Source organism: Zootoca vivipara, chromosome 13 (genome assembly GCF_963506605.1).
Source record: "Zootoca vivipara chromosome 13, rZooViv1.1, whole genome shotgun sequence".
Taxonomy (NCBI): domain Eukaryota; kingdom Metazoa; phylum Chordata; class Lepidosauria; order Squamata; family Lacertidae; genus Zootoca; species Zootoca vivipara.
Genome location: NC_083288.1, coordinates 25,758,881 through 25,776,266, shown reverse-complemented (window position 1 = coordinate 25,776,266; position 17,386 = coordinate 25,758,881). Strand labels below are relative to the sequence as shown.

The window sequence follows — 17,386 nt, the reverse complement described above, 5'->3', positions numbered from 1 at the left end:
ATTTACATTTAGAAGACATTGAGGCTGCCTAAATGGATATAAGAAACTGGTTCCAAAAAGGTAAGTTAAGTAATTTCTGTAAGAAAATTAAATTTAAAAGGGTAAAGACCTGGCTCAGAAGTACAATGGGAGACGACAGACTGACTGGGTTGTGTTTGATGAGCGTCCATCGGAAATTCTTCAAGGAAAATCAGGACTGGGTTGAAACGAAAGTTTTGAACAAGTTTTCTTCAAACCCAAGAAAAATGATATTAGTATAAGACATGTAACTAGAATAAAAATTTAAAAAAATTCAAGCAAATAATTGTAATAACTACCGTAATAAAGCACTGCTATAATTATATATAATTTTCTTAAAAGTTTGGTTTCATTCGCCTTTTCCGTGCTGAAATGTCACAACCTGAACGACCATGGCTCGCCCCCCTCCCTAGTTTTGATCCTGGGTACGCCCCTGCTCCTTGACTAACGCAAGCTGGACTGAACCAAACTATGCCACCCAATTCGATGTTGTGTTTCCAAAAGCAGCAAGGTAAGGTTTGCTTCGTTTTGCTTTGCTTCCTAATGTGTGCTGCAGCGTGAAATGAACTGAGAGACTGACGTCTGCTTGCGAGGTTGCAGCACAGAATCAGTGGCCGACTTGGCTTTCTTCATAGTTGGGACACCAGCTTCCTTTCCTTTGCACCCGTTGGACTTCTGCGTCACTCTTCAGGGCACACATCCCTTGAGCATGAAAAAGAGAGGTGGGCAACTTTGCCAGGCAACTGACAAAGATGCAAAGTCTTCGAAAGTAAGGAGGTCTTTGAAATTAAGGAGACATTTTTTTTTCCGTCATTCCCCTCATTTTTATTTATCTTGTAAGAATACAATAAATCACCAAACAGCATTCCACTATGATCGATATTTTTTACTTTCTTCAAAAGTAAAACAAAGGACAAGAAATACAGGACATTTTGGGAGGGGGTATTCACAGTGGATTTCTCTACAATTGTTAATGATTTCTCTATAGTTTATCATACCCTATGAGGAGGAGTTTGGTGGGATGAGGTGTAAAACCAAATCTGTTCCTTGAACCTCTTCTATCCAGGCCTCTTCCTTTCCTTCTCTATTAGCCCCTTAATTCAACTTTGGCTCATCTTCACCTCCCCAAGATGCAGATGTTCCTCATTATATATGCACTGGGAAATTTACTAAGCCCCCATACCCCAAGTCAGGTCTATCTGGGGAGGAGGGTGAGAGAACACCACCTCAGAAGTCGTTTAGTCCCATTAAGCTCTCCCCGCTCCTCAAGTACAACATTCGGATTCCTCTCCACCCACCAAACACCTGCACAGGCCACATCGGCTGAAACAGAACCAGGAGCATCGCCAGTGTCTTCCATACTCTCTCACTTGCCGCTAACCCTTCAACCTTCCTCTTCTTTCTGCAAGGAACCCTCGCTCTCTCCTGCTAAACTCACGAAGCAGGGCTCCCATCACCATCCATCTACAAATATGTTTCACCCAGCTATGTGAAACCACAGGGAGGAGGGCCCTTCACCTCCACGAGCTGCTTTGTGTATGACATTCTTGCTGTTTTCTGTTTCTCTCTCCTTTAATTCAGGGGCTCTCCCTAACTCTCCCTGGGGAGGTAGTCCTTAAAAAAATAAAATAAACACCACTGCAATGCACGGTGCAGAAAGGAAAGCACTGGTGGAAGAAGTGCGCGATGCTGTACATCTAATATATACATTTACACACAGAGATAGCCCTAGTCCTAGTCCTTGCCCCCACCCCACCCCCAAGAGTTCTCCGTTGGAGTCCTCAAGGTGGCTTCGATCCTACCAAATCTTTTCTATGTCCCTGGCCCCCTTCGGATTGTCCTCATGCAGCAACAGGTGTGGGGTGGGGGCCACCACCCCCGAGGCATCCAAGCCAGTTCCCGAAGGAAAGTCGTTGCGTTGGGGAAAGGTCCCGGACGCTCAGCCTCTCTGGGCATCCTGAGACATGGAACGGGACAAGGAGCGGGGCAAGCCTTTCTTGAAGTCGGGGCAGGTGGGCTGGATGACCAGGGGAAGCTCCTTGGTGATCTCGGCCACAGATTTCTTATCAAGACACACGCCGGACGCCGGCAAGGACTCCACAGACTCTGAGGGAGTTGGGGTGAGCTCCCTGGCGCTTAGCTTGGTCGGTGTGAAGATGGGCAGGGGCAAAGGCCGCTGGTAGGGCAGGTGGTAGGAGGTCAGAGGATGGCCCAGCAGACCCAAGCGAAGGATGCCCCATGGAGACCTCTGCACTATGACCCGGGCTTCCCGTTGCTGGCGGTAAGTTTCTCTGCGCTGCTTGTCTGCTTCAAACCGAGACCAGCTGTGGAGAGAAGGAGTGGAGAATTAATCATAGATTCACCCCAAGGCTCTGGTTCAGTCATGCCTTAGCATCTCCAAGTGGGGTTGGAAGAGACTTCTGCCCAAATCCCTGGAGAGCCACTGCCAGTCCCTGTAGACAGTGCTAAGCTAGATGGCCCAATGGGTTTGATTTGGTTTAACGCAGCTTCCTAGGTTCCTATGCTCTTCTTTGCTTAAAAGGTTGACAAGCAGAGACTAGGCAGCCATCTGACAGTGATGCCCTAGTTGCACCCAGTGTTACGAATCCTGCGCTGAGCAACACCTCCTTCTGTTATTCTATGCACCCCAAAGCCCCCTCTCCCAGTCTTAAAACCCCCCCACACCTTACCATCCCAGCCCTAGCCTGGCAAATATGATTAGACTGCTTCATACCGGGCGAAATACTTTCTCCCCTGATTTCATACTCATACAAGTTGCAAAGGGTTAGAAAGGAAAGGGACAGATTAACCAGAGCAGAGATTTAGCACTCAAAACTGAATCACCACAATTGCTAAAAGCAGAGTCTACGCTTTCATTGTCAGAGGTGAACCATGCCGTGGTCTCATTTGCTGAGCACACCAAATTATTCAGAGCATAAAAAAGCAAACAGCGCCTGGAAATCAGCTCTGGCGAAAGGATCTCTGCAAGCTGAGTGAATGGGTAAGTGCCTCGATGTGATGCACACTGGGGCAAAAAAAGCCCCCAAACTTTATACACTGATGGGGCCTGAGCTGTCTCCCCCTGCCCCTCCTCTTTGACAGAATTCCCACATGTCTGGCACCTCCAAGACTTGACTGTATCATAGAATCATAGAGCTGGCAGGGGCCCCAAGAGTCCTCTAGTCCAACCCCCTGCAATGCATGTTTAACATCTACCAATACTTGACTTTATCTAGGCTTCCTTGGGAGGATCAAGCCAGTAGACTTCTCTAACAAATACAAAGCCACCTGGCTGGATTATAACAGTTTGGACCAAGGCTAGGGTCCCAACCAGACCCAAGCCCAACACTCACCCATTCTCAGGCCTAGCGGTGAGTGAGAGGTCCTTCCATTCCGCACTGAAGGATTCCTTCCGGGATGTGTCTCTCTCTGATACCTGGCAGCTCAGCTCGGCTGCAGCCAGGCTCCCGGAGCTGCGAAGGACCACGCTCTTTCCGTGCATTGTTGCGGCTGGGCTTCTGCTTGAACTAGGATGAGTTCTCAGAGTCTCCCTTCGGTCTAGCCTATTGTCCCTGCTGCGGGTGATTTATATAGGTTTCCTGAATGCCGATTCCAGAGGGGTTGGCATTCAGAGCTATATCAGTCTTGCAAAGTCACTGGTGGAGCATTCTGATACTGGACACCTCCCCTCCCTTTCCCTGGGTGCGTTTGCTACTGGAAACCAAATTTGTGACGTGACAATATTTTTTTAAAATACATTTTTAACCCTGTCATTTCCTGGCAGCAACTTGTGGCTGTCGACGGGTCATTTCATTAATTTAGCACGGAAGATCAAAACATGCACTATTCTGAAATGGGAGCTGGAGAGATATAATAATAATAATAATAATAATAATAATAATAATAATAATAATTATACCCTGCCCATCTGGCTGGGTTTCCACAGCCACTCTGGGCGGCTTCCAACAGAAAAATAAAACACAGTAATCTATTAAACATTAAAAGCCTCCCTAAACATTATAGAAATAATGTTTGTTGCCATTTAGTTCGGTGCTTCCAATCTGGGCCCACTGGAAGCCAAGATACAACGGTTTCTTTTGATTCTCAAGAGGGATGCCCAGGTCCTCGACTAGAGAAATATCTCTCTCAATTGCTGAGGCTCAGCTCCACAAACATGCGAGACACTCTCCCATTGCGGTTTCCAACAACGGGTCTGTCACTGTGAGAACAGGATGGTGGACTAGATGGGCTGTTGGTCTGATCCCTCAAGCTCTCCTTATGTTCTTATGACTGCTATTTAGAAGCATTACTGCCTCTAACTGTGGAGGAAGGTCATAGCGACAGCTTTCGATAGCCCTCTCCTGCATGAATTTGTCTAATCCTCTTTTAAAGCTGGTGGCCATCTCTGGCTCCTCCAAATATTGAAGCCACAGCAGTCTTTGACGGTCAGCACACAGCGGTATATGCAGTGGTTTATGCAGCATGACGCTGCTGAATAGAAGTCAATATTTAGTATTTGACAACTTATGGGTGCCCATATTCATCACCTGTCAAAAGAACCCAACGTCTAATGAATTGGAAGTTCACAATTCCTCAGTGGCAAGAGGAGCATGTATGGCATACCCTCCAACATTTCTCTGGTGAAAATAAGGACGCCCTAAGCCGGAAAACCAGGACATTCCAGGATCAAATCAGAAACTGGGATGACTTCTGTAAATCCGGGACAGTCCCTTGAAAATGGGGACAGTTGGAGGGTCTGAGATCTGGATTCTAATCTTTGATCAGCAGTGGATTTTACTTCCCTTGTATCATCTGTAAAATGGGGATGTGTTTAACTTCAAGGGTAAGCAGTGATTTCGAAGGAGGTTGAGCATTTCATGTGAAATCCAGTTGATTACTAGGGGAAATGCAAATGTTTAATCCAGGGGTCAGCAAACTTTTTCAGCAGGGGGCCGGTCCACTGTCCCTCAGACCTTGGGGGGGGCGGACTATATTTTTTGGGGGGAAATGAATGAATTCCTGTGCCCCACAAATAACCCAGAGATGCATTTAAAATAAAATCACACATTCTACTCATGTAAAAACACGCTGATTCCCAGACTATCTGCGCACCGGATTTAGAAGGCGATTGGGCTGGATCCATCCAGCCCCCGGGCCTTAGGTTGCCTACCCCTGGTTTAATCTCCCCCCTTTCTCTTGTTTACTCTTCATCTCATATGGGAAGGTTTTTTGAGAAAATACTTGGTTGCCGGAAGAAGACTGCTGTGACATGGGGCGGCCTCATCCAGGTTGATAATGAGAACGCTTACCGCTGTGATCTCATGTGCTGCAGGGATACTAATTTCTGTAATGTACATGACCCTTATTATGATCTCATATGTTCCTACGATGTCACTATGCAGACATGAAATCTCAGCAGAATTTCTGGAACTTTCTGGCTTTGGATAATGAAATGAACCTAGGTGTCCTTTCCTCTGACGAAGAGAAATTACGAGTATGGGGATGCGATTCAGAAAGACATTTGGTGATGGATGGATAAAAGGGTTACGGGATTCACTGGCCGGAGAGTTTTGCACTGAGCCAGCACAGCTGAGTAACGACGCGTCTGGGGGATGAAGTCATTGGGAAAGAAATATCTTTCCACCCACTCATTTCCCCTCCCCTCACTACCTCACTCTGGTTTCAGGAGGACCAACAGCCCTCCCTCCTTCCCTTCTTCTCTCTCACATGGACACAGTGCCAGGTTCAAAGGCACTTTCGATCAGCCCCAGAGACAAAATGTCAAAACTTTGGCATAACGGGGAGAAAATGTCCTGAGTGGACTGAGCTGTCTCCTCCTACAGGGTGAGGTGGGGACAGGGGGCAACGTGACAAGCCGACTGGGCAAAAAAGTAACGCAGTATGGAGTGTTGTGGGCAGAGAGGGCAGGACTCTTGATGCACATGTCTCTCTGTGTGTGCAAGAGATTGCGGGAGGCATTGGTTGGAGGGAAGGCAGAGGGTGGCAAAGAGAGAAGGAAAACTAGTTAGTGGTGTGTCAGGCCTTGACCAGGCAAGAGGACTGGGCTCAAATCCTGGCTATGGAGGTCACTTGAGGCCAAGTCATCCTCTCACAACCTAGCCTGCTGCACAGGGTCATTGTGAGGACAAACGGTTAGAAGCGTAGGCATACCCTCCAACATTTCTCTCATGAAAACTGGGGCGTCCTATTCCATAACAACAACAACAACAATTTTACTATTTAAACCCCACCCATCTGACTGGGTGGCCCCAGCCACTCTGGGCAGCTTCCAACATATACAAAAACATAATAAAACATTTTTTTAAAAAAACAAATCCTTCCCAGTATACAGGATTGCCTTCAGACGGCTCGGGGGGGGGGGGGTCAGATAACTCCATACCCTCCAACATTTCTCTGATGAAAATAGGTACGTCCTAAGGAAAAGTGAGGCATTCCGGGATCAAATCAGAAATGGGGACGGCTTCTATAAATCCAGGACAGTCCCTGGAAAATAGGGTCTGTGTATGCCATCCCAAGCTCTTTGGGGGGGAAAGATAGGGTAACAATGTGAAAAGCAGAAAGAACCACATTCACACCATACATTTAAAGCACTATGTGCCACTGTAAACAGTCATGGCTTCTACCCTCAAATTCTGGGAGCTGTAGTTTGTTAAGGGGCTGAGAGTTGCTAGGAGAACTCTATTCCCTTCACGGAGTTACAAATCTCAGAGTTTTCTGAGAAGAGGGCTCAACAGTAAAAACCACTAGACAGTCTAACCTTCTGCCAGCGAGGCTCTTCCCTGACAAATGGCACAGACTCCCCCTCCCGACCCACCCTAGTTCCTGACAGTAATTTGGTTATACGGGATGAACAGCTTCAATAAAGTGTCCTTTCAATAGAGTTATTAAACGACTATCCAGTGCGAGATAAAGCAATCCGTTCCCTCGCCCCCGGCGTTGCCAGGACCTCCATCAAGCTTCTGGAAAGGTCTTCTCAATTACTCCACCGCAAGCGGAAGAGTGTGCGAGAGAAATGGCCCCAATTTAGAGAGGCCCCGCAGGCTGTTTCTGATGGTATCAGCCCAAAGTACTCGGGACTAATTGCATTCGGTCAACCTGGGCTATAAAGCCACTCACCCAGAGCCAGTTGCGTGAGCCGGACACAGCCAAGCATTTCCCCAGACATGAGCGCCAATGGTGTTGCGACTGTGGCCGAAAGCTACCAGAAGTTCAACCCTCGGGCCTACCTGCAAAACAACTACATGCCACCCCGTGCCAACTTCGCTAGCGAAGAGTTTGCAGTGCCCTGGAAACTTCGATGCCTGGCAGATGCCTTTGCCACAGGTAGGTAGACCTGTAATTGTTTTCCTTTGCAAGCGGGTTTCAAAGGTGACCTCCCTTTGTCTCGTTTGAAAATCTTCTTGTTATGAAATTTAAACTGAGTAACTGCGCTGCAGAAAGCATGCTGAGGAGACTACACGTTCTGCGCATAATTAAGAGAATGCAAAGTAAATCTTTCGCTTGGTTTTAATTATAGAAAATAACAGAAGTTACATTAACACTGCAAAACACCACCCATCCAGTGACCCACCCACCAAGGTACCGAGAGAGGCACACAATGCTTCTTATATACTGTTTATTCCTGCGTATAAGACTGCTTTTTAACCCGGGGAAATCTTCTCAAAAGTCGGGGGTCGTCTTATATGGCGGGTCGTATTTCTTATAAGGCGAGTATATCCCAAACTCTATATTTTAACTGGAAAAGTTGGGGGTCGTCTTATACACCCAGTCGTCTTATACGCCGGAATATACGGTACCATATCCAATTGCTGACACAGCTTAATTAACACAAACTTAACATCACCTGCTGTACTGCCCCACAGTTGCAAAACTACGGTAGGTCATGGCATTTGCTTCTGGCTTTTAAAGAGATACACACCTTGTGAAACAATGTTGTTGTTGTTGTTTAGTCGTTTAGTCGTGTCCGACTCTTTGTGACCCCATGGACCAGAGCACACCAGGCACTCCTGTCTTCCACTGCCTCCCGCAGTTTGGTCAAACTCATGTTCGTAGCTTCAAGAACACTGTCAAACCATCTCATCCTCTGTCGTCCCCTTCTCCTTGTGCCCTCCATCTTTCCCAACATCAGGGTCTTTTCCAGGGAGTCTTCTCTTCTCATGAGGTGGCCAAAGTCTTGGAGCCTCAGCTTCAGGATCTGTCCTTCCAGTGAGCACTCGGGGCTGATTTCCTTCAGAATGCATAGGTTTGATCTTCTCGCAGTCCATGGGACTCTCAAGAGTCTCCTCCAACACCATAATTCAAAAGCATCAATTCTGAATTATGTGAAACAATAATGAACCTTAAAACTTAAACCATTCAACATTTTCCCTGCGGTTCATTGTTGTGGAACAACGTTAAGCATATGCCTTCCCTCTTGACAGGGCCCATGAGGCAAGATGAGACGTCCGCCTCAAAGGGTCTGCTGGTTTCTCTTTAAGGTTTCCGGACTCAAAAGAGAGCAGGGCAATTAAAGGCACAGAAGTCCTGTCCTCTATTGAGTCTGGCAACCCTACAGGCAACTGACTTAGATTGGGTGAGATTTTGGCCTTGTAAGAAGCTCCATTAACGTGTGGCCCAAAAATTTTGCTTTCCCCTGAAACTGATGCCAAAGTTTAGTGCTAGTTTAGTGCATTTTGTGCTGCGAACCCTGAGTTCCAGCATCCTTAGGATTCTTTAAATGCTCTTTACATGTATGGTACCAATGCAGCCCACGTTACTCGTTTCTTAACCATCCCCAGAGGCTATCAAGCACAGAAGTGATCCCAGGTGTAAGTCTTCACTCCATTAGCTTGCTTAGCATAGGACTAGACAGGCCAGCTTCCTAGTTTGGTGTTTTGTTTTCATATTGATAGTGATTACAATTTCTCCCTTTAAAAAATACTTCTCTTAAAGAAATTTCTTAATTGGATTTCTGAGCTGTGCCTGTTTCGAGAGCTCTGGAACTTTGCACCAAATACTGAGGATTGTAGCCAATGCTAGTCTTAGCATTAAGGGACACGACTAATTCAGGTTCATGAATATGAACAGGTCTTCTCCGAATAGATCTTTGTTGAATACAAGCCTGATACTCTGGCAATCTTACAGACTGATGATATATTAGTTGCAAACTGCTACTCCAGTGATGGGCAACCTTTTGAGACTGGTGTGTCAAAATTCGCCAAAAAACAGAGCATAACTCGGGTGGTGTGTCACTTCGAGAAAAAAAACACACCATAATTTTCACAATATTTATAGTTTAAATAACAAAAATGTATAATTGTAATATATAACTGTATTTAGTAAACCAAAAACTAATTATTTAACCAAACCAAACCAAAAACCCCTGATTTATCACAAAGTGCCCAGAGTTGTTGAGCTTTTTGGGGGGAGCTGCTGACCAAAGTTTTGGAGGGTTTTTTTGGGGGGTGCAAAAGTTGCTTTGCTTTTGGGGGGGGATGCCCCAAAGCTGCTGCGCTTTGGGGGGGGAAGAGAACAGAAATAAATGACGAATAATACCTTCGCTGGAACTAACACGCAGCACCAACATAGTCTGCCAAAGCGCAAAAACAGCACAGAAAGGGTTAAAAAACCAATCTCTGGCTACCAGCAACAACAACAACAAAGGATCCGGGTTTTAACAGCGCAGACAAGCTCTAGCGGAGACAAGCTGTAGGAGGCGCGGGAGAACAAATGGGGGGGAAATAACAACAACAACAACAACAACAACAACAACAACAACAACAACAGCGCGAATGGGCCGATGGGGCGCGTACCAGCAGTGAGGGCTCTGCATGTCACGTCTGACACGTGTGCCATAGGTTCGCCATCACTGTGCTACTCCGTACAGTTTGTAAATCACAACCTCTTTACCTTTTCATTTGCTGGCAAATAAACGAAACAGGAGTCAAGAATCAGGAGGTAAACTGAGCTGCTGGTCTGCCTATAAGATCTTTGCTCTGCGCTGTGGGCACTTAAGTTTAGGAAAGGTGGCAACTTGCAAATTTCTCTTGCAAAGTTTGCAGAGCAGCTGAGCCATCTCACAAAGCTGACTGCTTTGATAGACTGTGATAGATTCCTGCCTCGGATCTTGCAAGAGCTGCATTAACATGCGGCCTTGAAATTTCAGATCCCCCCCCCTCCAAAAAAACCACAACTGATGCCAAAGTTTAGTGCTAATCGGACAAGGTTGGATGGGGGGGGGCATTAACTTGTGGCCCCAATTTGCTGTGTCAATTACTTAGTTTGGGGGTGGCACAAAAAGTGTAGTTCTGTGAATACAGTTCCTAGGAGCCTTTTGGAGGCTGTGTGTGTGTGTTCTTAAATGTATGTTTGCAGCCAAAGTAGGAGAGCATACTGCCACATTTTATCCAGCTTAGAAGGTTCTTTTTTTATTATATGTGGTGGTCTTGTAGTAAGATTAAAGCTTACTGGGAAATGATATATAATATAACGAAAAGGATGTTTAAAATAACCTTTGTAAATAAATAAATAAAAACCAGAAGCTTTTCTTTTAGGAATCACAGGGACAGAACTACCTAAAATGTATCGAAACTTATTCATGTATGCTACTACAGCAGCAAGTATGTCACTTGCCCCAAAATGGAAAGAAGCAGAAGTCCCAGTAAAGGAAGAATGGATTTAAAAACTTATGGAATGTGCAGGAATGGGGAAATTTACCAGAAGAATATGAAATCAAAATAACATTTTATTTATATATAAAAGAATGGAAATGGTTTATTGAATATTTACAGATAAATTATAAACAGATAAAAACATTGGCAGGATTATCATAATAACCTGCAGTTTTATAAGAGTATATATTTAAAGCAGATGAAAAAATAAGCAAATTAAGTTTATCTGGATATGCAGAAGATATTAAAAACAAATTTAAGGGACCACAGAAAGAGGGGGAAGGAAATCAAGTTTTGAAATATCAAAATGAATGTAAAATTAGTGAAATGTATAAAAGAAAGAAAGAAAGAAAGAAAGAAAGAAAGAAAGAAAGAAAGAAAGAAAGAAAGAAAGAAAGACATTTTATCTAGCTTAATCAGATCATGAGTGTGAGAAGGGCAATTGACCAATGAGAGGGGAGTATCCTTATGGCCAGGGGGATCCTGGAGGAAGAGGCGACTGAGTCACTTCTACAAGGCTTCTCGTGTTGCGATGTGGAGTTAAAGGGATGCTAGTTTGGTAGGTGGCTTGTGAGACATCTCAGTATGGAACCTGCTCTTCCAGCTACATGGAAGACTTAAAATGTCATGCATGAGCAGATTCTTACAACTCTGCTAGCTTGGAAAGATCCAGAAAACAGGACCATCTTTCGAGCTGCCCCTCATTCCTCCAGGCCTTGATTGGCTGGGAGCTTCTATCCGACTTTCCCTGGGGCATTTTGTCCATCAGCGATAAGGTGACCAAATGCAATAGAATACAAGCCTCTTGTGCCTGTGATATTTTATTAGAAGCGGGCATTTTTGGCAGGTGCTGTTTTTCCTGTATCTCTTGAGTATCACATGTACTGGATCCTGCTTCCCTCTCAATATAATTTCGGTGGGAAATCTTCCTGTGAGCTGCACCCCCCAGGGGATCAAATCTGTTGGTGTCGGGGAGGGGGAGAAGCGGAGCATTTGCACAAGCTTCTCCATTACATTTCCCCACACAAACAGAAAAGGGAACCAAGCAGCCAGGATTCTAGTTTTTTCCTCAAGATACGACTTTACCCATTTGACTTCCACCCTTCACCTTATGGGAAGGTGATTTCTGGGCAGAAAATTAGGGGCCAGGGTATTGAATCCTCTTTTATGATTGTATTTGGGAAAGACTTGCACTCCCTTCCACCCCCATCCATAGCTGCCAAGTTTTCCCTTTTCTCGCGAGGAAGCCTATTCAGCATAAGGGAAAATCCCTTTAAAAAAGGGATAACTTGGCAGCTATGCCCCCATCATGAATACAGATTTATTTATTTTCTAAGAGGTTTCCAGTTTTTTATGTAATTGTTTGTCGCCTGAGATGATCGCACCTTAGTCCTTTATTCTCACCCCTTGCAGGGAAAATCTGCGGCCGTACCCTTATTGATATTGGCACAGGCCCCACCATTTATCAGCTCCTCAGTGCCTGCGACTACTTTGAGGAGATAGTGGCCACAGACTACCTGGAAGTGAATCGGGCCGAGATACAGAACTGGGTGCTCGGTGAAGACTCCAGCTGCTTTGACTGGTCTCCTTACATCCAGTATACTTGTAAGATTGAAGGCAAGGGGTAAGCAATAAACACGGGAGGGAGGGGCACAGCTTCCCAAGGAATAAGCCAATCATGGTTACCTGTGATCCACCACGCCTTACTGGCTGATGGCGCTGTGGTCTAAACCACTGAGCCTCTTGGGCTTGCCAATCAGATGGTTGACGGTTCGAATACGCACAACGGGGTGAGCTCCTGTTGCTCTGTCCCAGCTCCTGCCAACCTAGCAGTTCAAAAGCATACCAGTGAAAACAGATAAATAGGTACCGCTGCGGCTGGAAGGTAAACGGCGTTTCCATGCGCTTTGGCTTCTGTCACGATGTTCTGTTGCACCAGAAGTGCTTTAGTCAGGCAGGCTGGCCACATGACCCAGAAAGCTGTCTGTGGACAAACACTGGCTCCCTCTGCCAGAAAGCAAGATGGACGCCACAATCCCATACAGTGGTACCTCTGGTTACGAACTTAATTCGTTCTGGAGGTCTGTTCTTAACCTGAAACTGTTCTTAACCTGAGGTACCACTTTAGCTAATGGGGCCTCCCGCTGCCGCCGCACGATTTCTGTTCTCATCCTGAAGCAAAGTTCTTAACCCGAGGTACTATTTCTGGGTTAGCGGAGTCTGTAACCTGAAGCGTCTGTAAACTGAAGCGTCTGTATGAATGGACTTAACTGTCCAGCGGTCCTTTACCTTTTTTTACCTTTTACTGCCTTTGACTGAATACACACTACGCATTTATAGCACATTACATCCCCCAAAGATCAAACCTATCCATTCTTAAGGAAATCAGCCCTGAGTGCTCCCTGGAAGGACAGATCGTGAAGCTGAGGCTCCAATACTTTGGCCACCTCATGAGAAGAGAAGAATCCTTGGAAAAGACCCTGATGTTGGGAAAGATTGAGGGCACTAGGAGAAGGGGACGACAGAGGACAAGATGGTTGGACAGTGTTCTCGAAGCTACGAACATGAGTTTGACCAAATTGCGGGAGGCAGTGCAAGACAGGAGTGCCTGGCGTGCTATGGTCCATGGGGTCACGAAGAGTCGGACACGACTAAACGACTAAACAACAACAACATCCCCCAAAGGATCCGGGGAAGTGTAGTTTGTTAAAGGTGTCTGGGAAGTACGCCTCTGTGAGAGGTAAGATACAGTTCCCAGGAACATGCTTTAACTATATGTACACAGCCTGGGGGGGGGGTGCGATTTCCTACTTAGGGCTTCCATTATGTCCAGGTTTTTCTGGACATATCCAGGATTCATCCATCCCAATAGCATCTGGGTGGAATTTCTGAAAATTGCAAAAATGTCCGGGGAAACCCAGTTGTATGGCAACTCACGATGGAAGCGAATTTCCTTTGAAATGTCAAATTCTTTGGAGATTTTGCAAAAGAAGCTCAACAACATGTGTGTCCAGATTTTCACTTTTTGAACTATAGCAGTCCTACCATCCACCAGGGGACAGAATGTCAAAATCAGTGCTAGCTGGCCCAGGTGCCAGTCTCACAAATGTGCAGTGCAGGTGACAAAGAGCTTAGCAGAGGGATGGGAAACCTATGGCCATCTAAGTATACAGAAATGCATGCCCATTGCAGAGCAGCTTTTTATAATATACTGAGGTAAAACACCTACAATATATGATTACTGCGGCCAAGACTGCTATATGCACAAAGATGGAAAGGCACAGCCTTACCCACTATAGAAGAATGGCTGATAAAATTGCGTATTAGACTTGGCTGAGACGGCTAACATGTTTAATTAGAGAAAAATCATTACCAACATTTTTTAAGGATTGGAAATTTCTTATGGACTTTTTGCATGAAAGAGAAAATGAGCTTGTAATATCTGGATTTGAAGATTGAAAAAATGCTGGTTTATAGAAGATAGAATGGTTGAATCTTAAAGAATAAATATAATATGTGGCCGCAGAGAGCTGGATGTCCTTTTATTTTATCTTCCTTCAGTCCCCCCCCCCTTTCTTTTCCTTTTCTCTTGCTTTTTTCTTCTTTAGATTTCTCGTATATTCTTCATTCTGACTTTGCTCCTTTTTAGATTAAGAAACAACTATCTGACTTTTAGAAGACATCTGGAGGCAGCCCCGTATAGGGAAGTTTTAAATGTGCGATGTTTTACTGTGGTTTTATACGGTAATTTGTTTTGAAAGCTGCCCCGAGTGGCTGGGGCTGGGGCAACCCAGTCGGATGGGCGGCATATAAATAACAAATTATTTTTTATTTAGGGAACCGTGGAAGGAAAAAGAGCAAAAGCTGAAGAAGAAACTCAGAAGGATCCTTCCCATCGATGTCCACCAGGCCAAACCTCTAGGTTCCTCTCTCAGCCAACCAGCCGACGCTTTGGTCTCTGCTTTCTGCCTGGAAGCCGTGAGCCCTGACAGGCCGAGTTTCGACCGGGCCCTGCAGAATGTCACGACGCTTCTCAAGCCCGGTGGCCACTTCCTCATGATCGGGGCTTTGGACGAGTCCTTCTATTTGGCTGGAGAAGCCAAGCTGTCGGTCGTGCCCATCAGCGAGGCAGATGTCAAGGAATCCTTCGCCAAGAGCGGCTATCGCACCCGCAGCTTCCGCTCCTACGTCATGCCGCCGAGCCTGAAGATTGGCGTGGATGACGTGCAAGGGATCTTCTTCATCCATGCGCAGAAAACAGCCTGATCCCAGCTCGCCTAGCAGAAACACACACACACACACAAGGCCCTTGCCCCATAAAACCCAGCTTATTGCATGCTGCCCCTGTTCTCTTCTGTATTGCTGCTCCTGTGCTAATAGCTGATCCTCCGTTCTGTGGGTGCAAATAAGTGTGTGTTCATGTCCACACCATACATTTAACACGTTTAAAGCATATGCCCCCCCCCAACTGTAGTTTATCCCTCACGGACCTAGAGTTCCCATCACCCTTAACAAACTACAGTTTGCAGAATGCTTTGGGAGGAAGCCAGATGCTTAAAGTGTTTTCTTGCATCGTTCACATGGATCAATTTCTGTGGAAAATATAGTGCTGAAATCTAAACAAAAATCTTGTTGCTAACAGCCCTTTCGTGACATCTGAATGACCTGTTTGCAATATCAAGTCGTCGTCCCCCATATATTGTAAAGCGCTTGATGTTTCTTGTAAACTACTTAGAGGTTTTACTACGATGCGGGTGGCACTGTGAGTTAAACCACAGAGCCTAGGGCTTGCCGATCAGAAGGTCGGCGGTTCGAATCCCCGCGACGGGGTGAGCTCCTGTTGCTCGGTCCTAGCTCCTGCCCACCTAGCAGTTCAAAAGCACTTCAAAGTGCAAGTAGATAAATAGGTACCACTTCGGCGGGAAGGTAAACAGCATTTCTGTGTGCTGCTCTGGTTCGCCAGAAGCAGCTTAGTCATGCTGGCCACATGACTCGGAAGCTGTACGCCGGCTCCCTCAGCCAATAGAGCGAGATGAGCGCCACAACCCCAGAGTCAGTCACAACTGGACCTAATGGTCAGGGGTCCCTTTACCTTTACCTTTAAGTGGTATATAAATTTTGTTATGAAATAAATCTGGAAGTACCTTTCCTTGGTACATGTTCTTTAGGACATGAAGCAGGATGGAGGTTTCCCAAATGTTGACCTTTTTAACTTTCCATATTAACTTAAAGGCAACCTAGCATGTTGCAGAAGATTCTGGGGCATGGCCTGTGGTAGGCTTTTGTCTTCCTGTGTGAGGCACTGGCCAGGCCTCTTGGGCTTCAGAAAGTGCAACCCAGAAGAGAGCCGTCAGTCCCCTATATTCCCTGATCACTGCAGGAGAAAATCAGTAGGATGGTGCAAGCAAAACCTGTATTTCAGGTAAGCTTTGCTGCCATTATTATTCCCTTTCCTGCCAATGTTCAGGCAGGAGGTCTTGTTGCTTGTGTAGTAAAAAGCACCACTCACACACAAGAGGGAGGTACCAGAAGGCTTGAGGGAACCTTAAGTTTTGGGTAGAAGCACAGAAGTGAATAAATCCCTTGCACATAGAAAACAAGTTTGTCAGGGACAAGGGTTGAAGTCAGGAAACCCTGACATGCTGGTTTTCCGTGTGCAATGTTTCGTAATGGAGCAGCATTTTGTAATATGAGCCCTCCGCTTGCCCAGTACAACCCAGGCACTAGTTTATTACCGTACCTGTTTGTGACACAAAGGCAGAAATCTAAGAGGGAAATCTCCTCTTGCTGAGGAGAACAAGTCGTTAGAGTCTGAATTGGGTGTGGCAGTCCTGAGATCTTTTTATTAAAAAAAACGGAGGCATCGGAGGACAAAATTAAGTACTTCACCAGACATGTTTCGATTTCTTATTTAAATAGCAGTTGCTGGTGGGCGGATATCAGATTGGGATGTTGTTTTTTTAAAACCCCTTCCCTTTGTGGCACAGTCCAGGTTAAGGGAATGTTCACATTACCACATACCAGTGCGCTCCCACTGCTAAGTTTTTAGCTTTCACACAGCACCAGCCACAATCGAGATCAAGCCAGTGGTTTTCCTCACAAACGCTGCTGTCTGGTGCATTCCCCCACCAATCCAATTCGAAAACTGAATGCGGAATAAGCGATAATATGAATGTTTGAGGCAGCCGTCACACATGTGCCGATGAGCGGAAATGCTCCATGAATGTTCCAGGGGAGAGTGATAGGGCCAGGAAACCAAAAAGGTGCTGTGTGTCAGGCAAAGGCACTCCCTTCCAATGGAGGCCAGACAGGCCCCCTCCTCCCTACTGAATCTCCGGAGACATTTTTTTAAAAATTCCAGCAGCCATGGTAATCGAATTTTGACTTCATAGTCTTCACTCGTTTTTACTTGTTGCATTGTATCCTTGAGATGGCTGTAGCTAAGTGGCATATAAATTGTTTAAACAAACAAAACGAATAAAATTTTACCTTAACAACAAAAATATTCCGTTTGCAAAATGTATCTCTGCTCGCCAAGAATATGGGCGAGCTTTCAGGCACAGCGGTAGGAACATAGGAGGGGGGGCCTCCTACGAAGTCAGACTTACGCAGCTCAATATCAAGTCCATTTAGCCTGGGATAATATGTCCTGACTGGCAAAAGGAGTCACCAAAGGGGCATCCAATTCCTAGGGGTCG

At 45.8% G+C, this 17,386-nt stretch overlaps 2 protein-coding genes across 2 annotated transcripts; one reads left to right on the top strand and one right to left on the bottom strand.

Moving 5' to 3' along the window:
- Positions 1 to 803: 803 nt before the first annotated feature.
- On the bottom strand, positions 804 to 3,591 carry TCAP (titin-cap). The gene is made up of 2 exons (XM_035136562.2): positions 3,372 to 3,591; positions 804 to 2,342 (listed from the first exon to the last, which is right to left on the bottom strand). Exons 1-2 carry the CDS (start codon positions 3,518 to 3,520, stop codon positions 1,958 to 1,960), a joined length of 534 nt encoding a protein of 177 aa, XP_034992453.1. The 5' UTR covers positions 3,521 to 3,591; the 3' UTR covers positions 804 to 1,957.
- A 3,594-nt stretch (positions 3,592 to 7,185) lies between these two features.
- On the top strand, positions 7,186 to 17,111 carry PNMT (phenylethanolamine N-methyltransferase). Its single transcript, XM_035136299.2, has 3 exons — positions 7,186 to 7,362; positions 12,102 to 12,312; positions 14,525 to 17,111. The coding sequence occupies exons 1-3, from the start codon at positions 7,203 to 7,205 to the stop codon at positions 14,952 to 14,954; spliced, it is 801 nt and encodes a 266-aa protein (XP_034992190.2). The 5' UTR covers positions 7,186 to 7,202; the 3' UTR covers positions 14,955 to 17,111.
- The last annotated feature ends 275 nt before the right edge of the window (positions 17,112 to 17,386 follow it).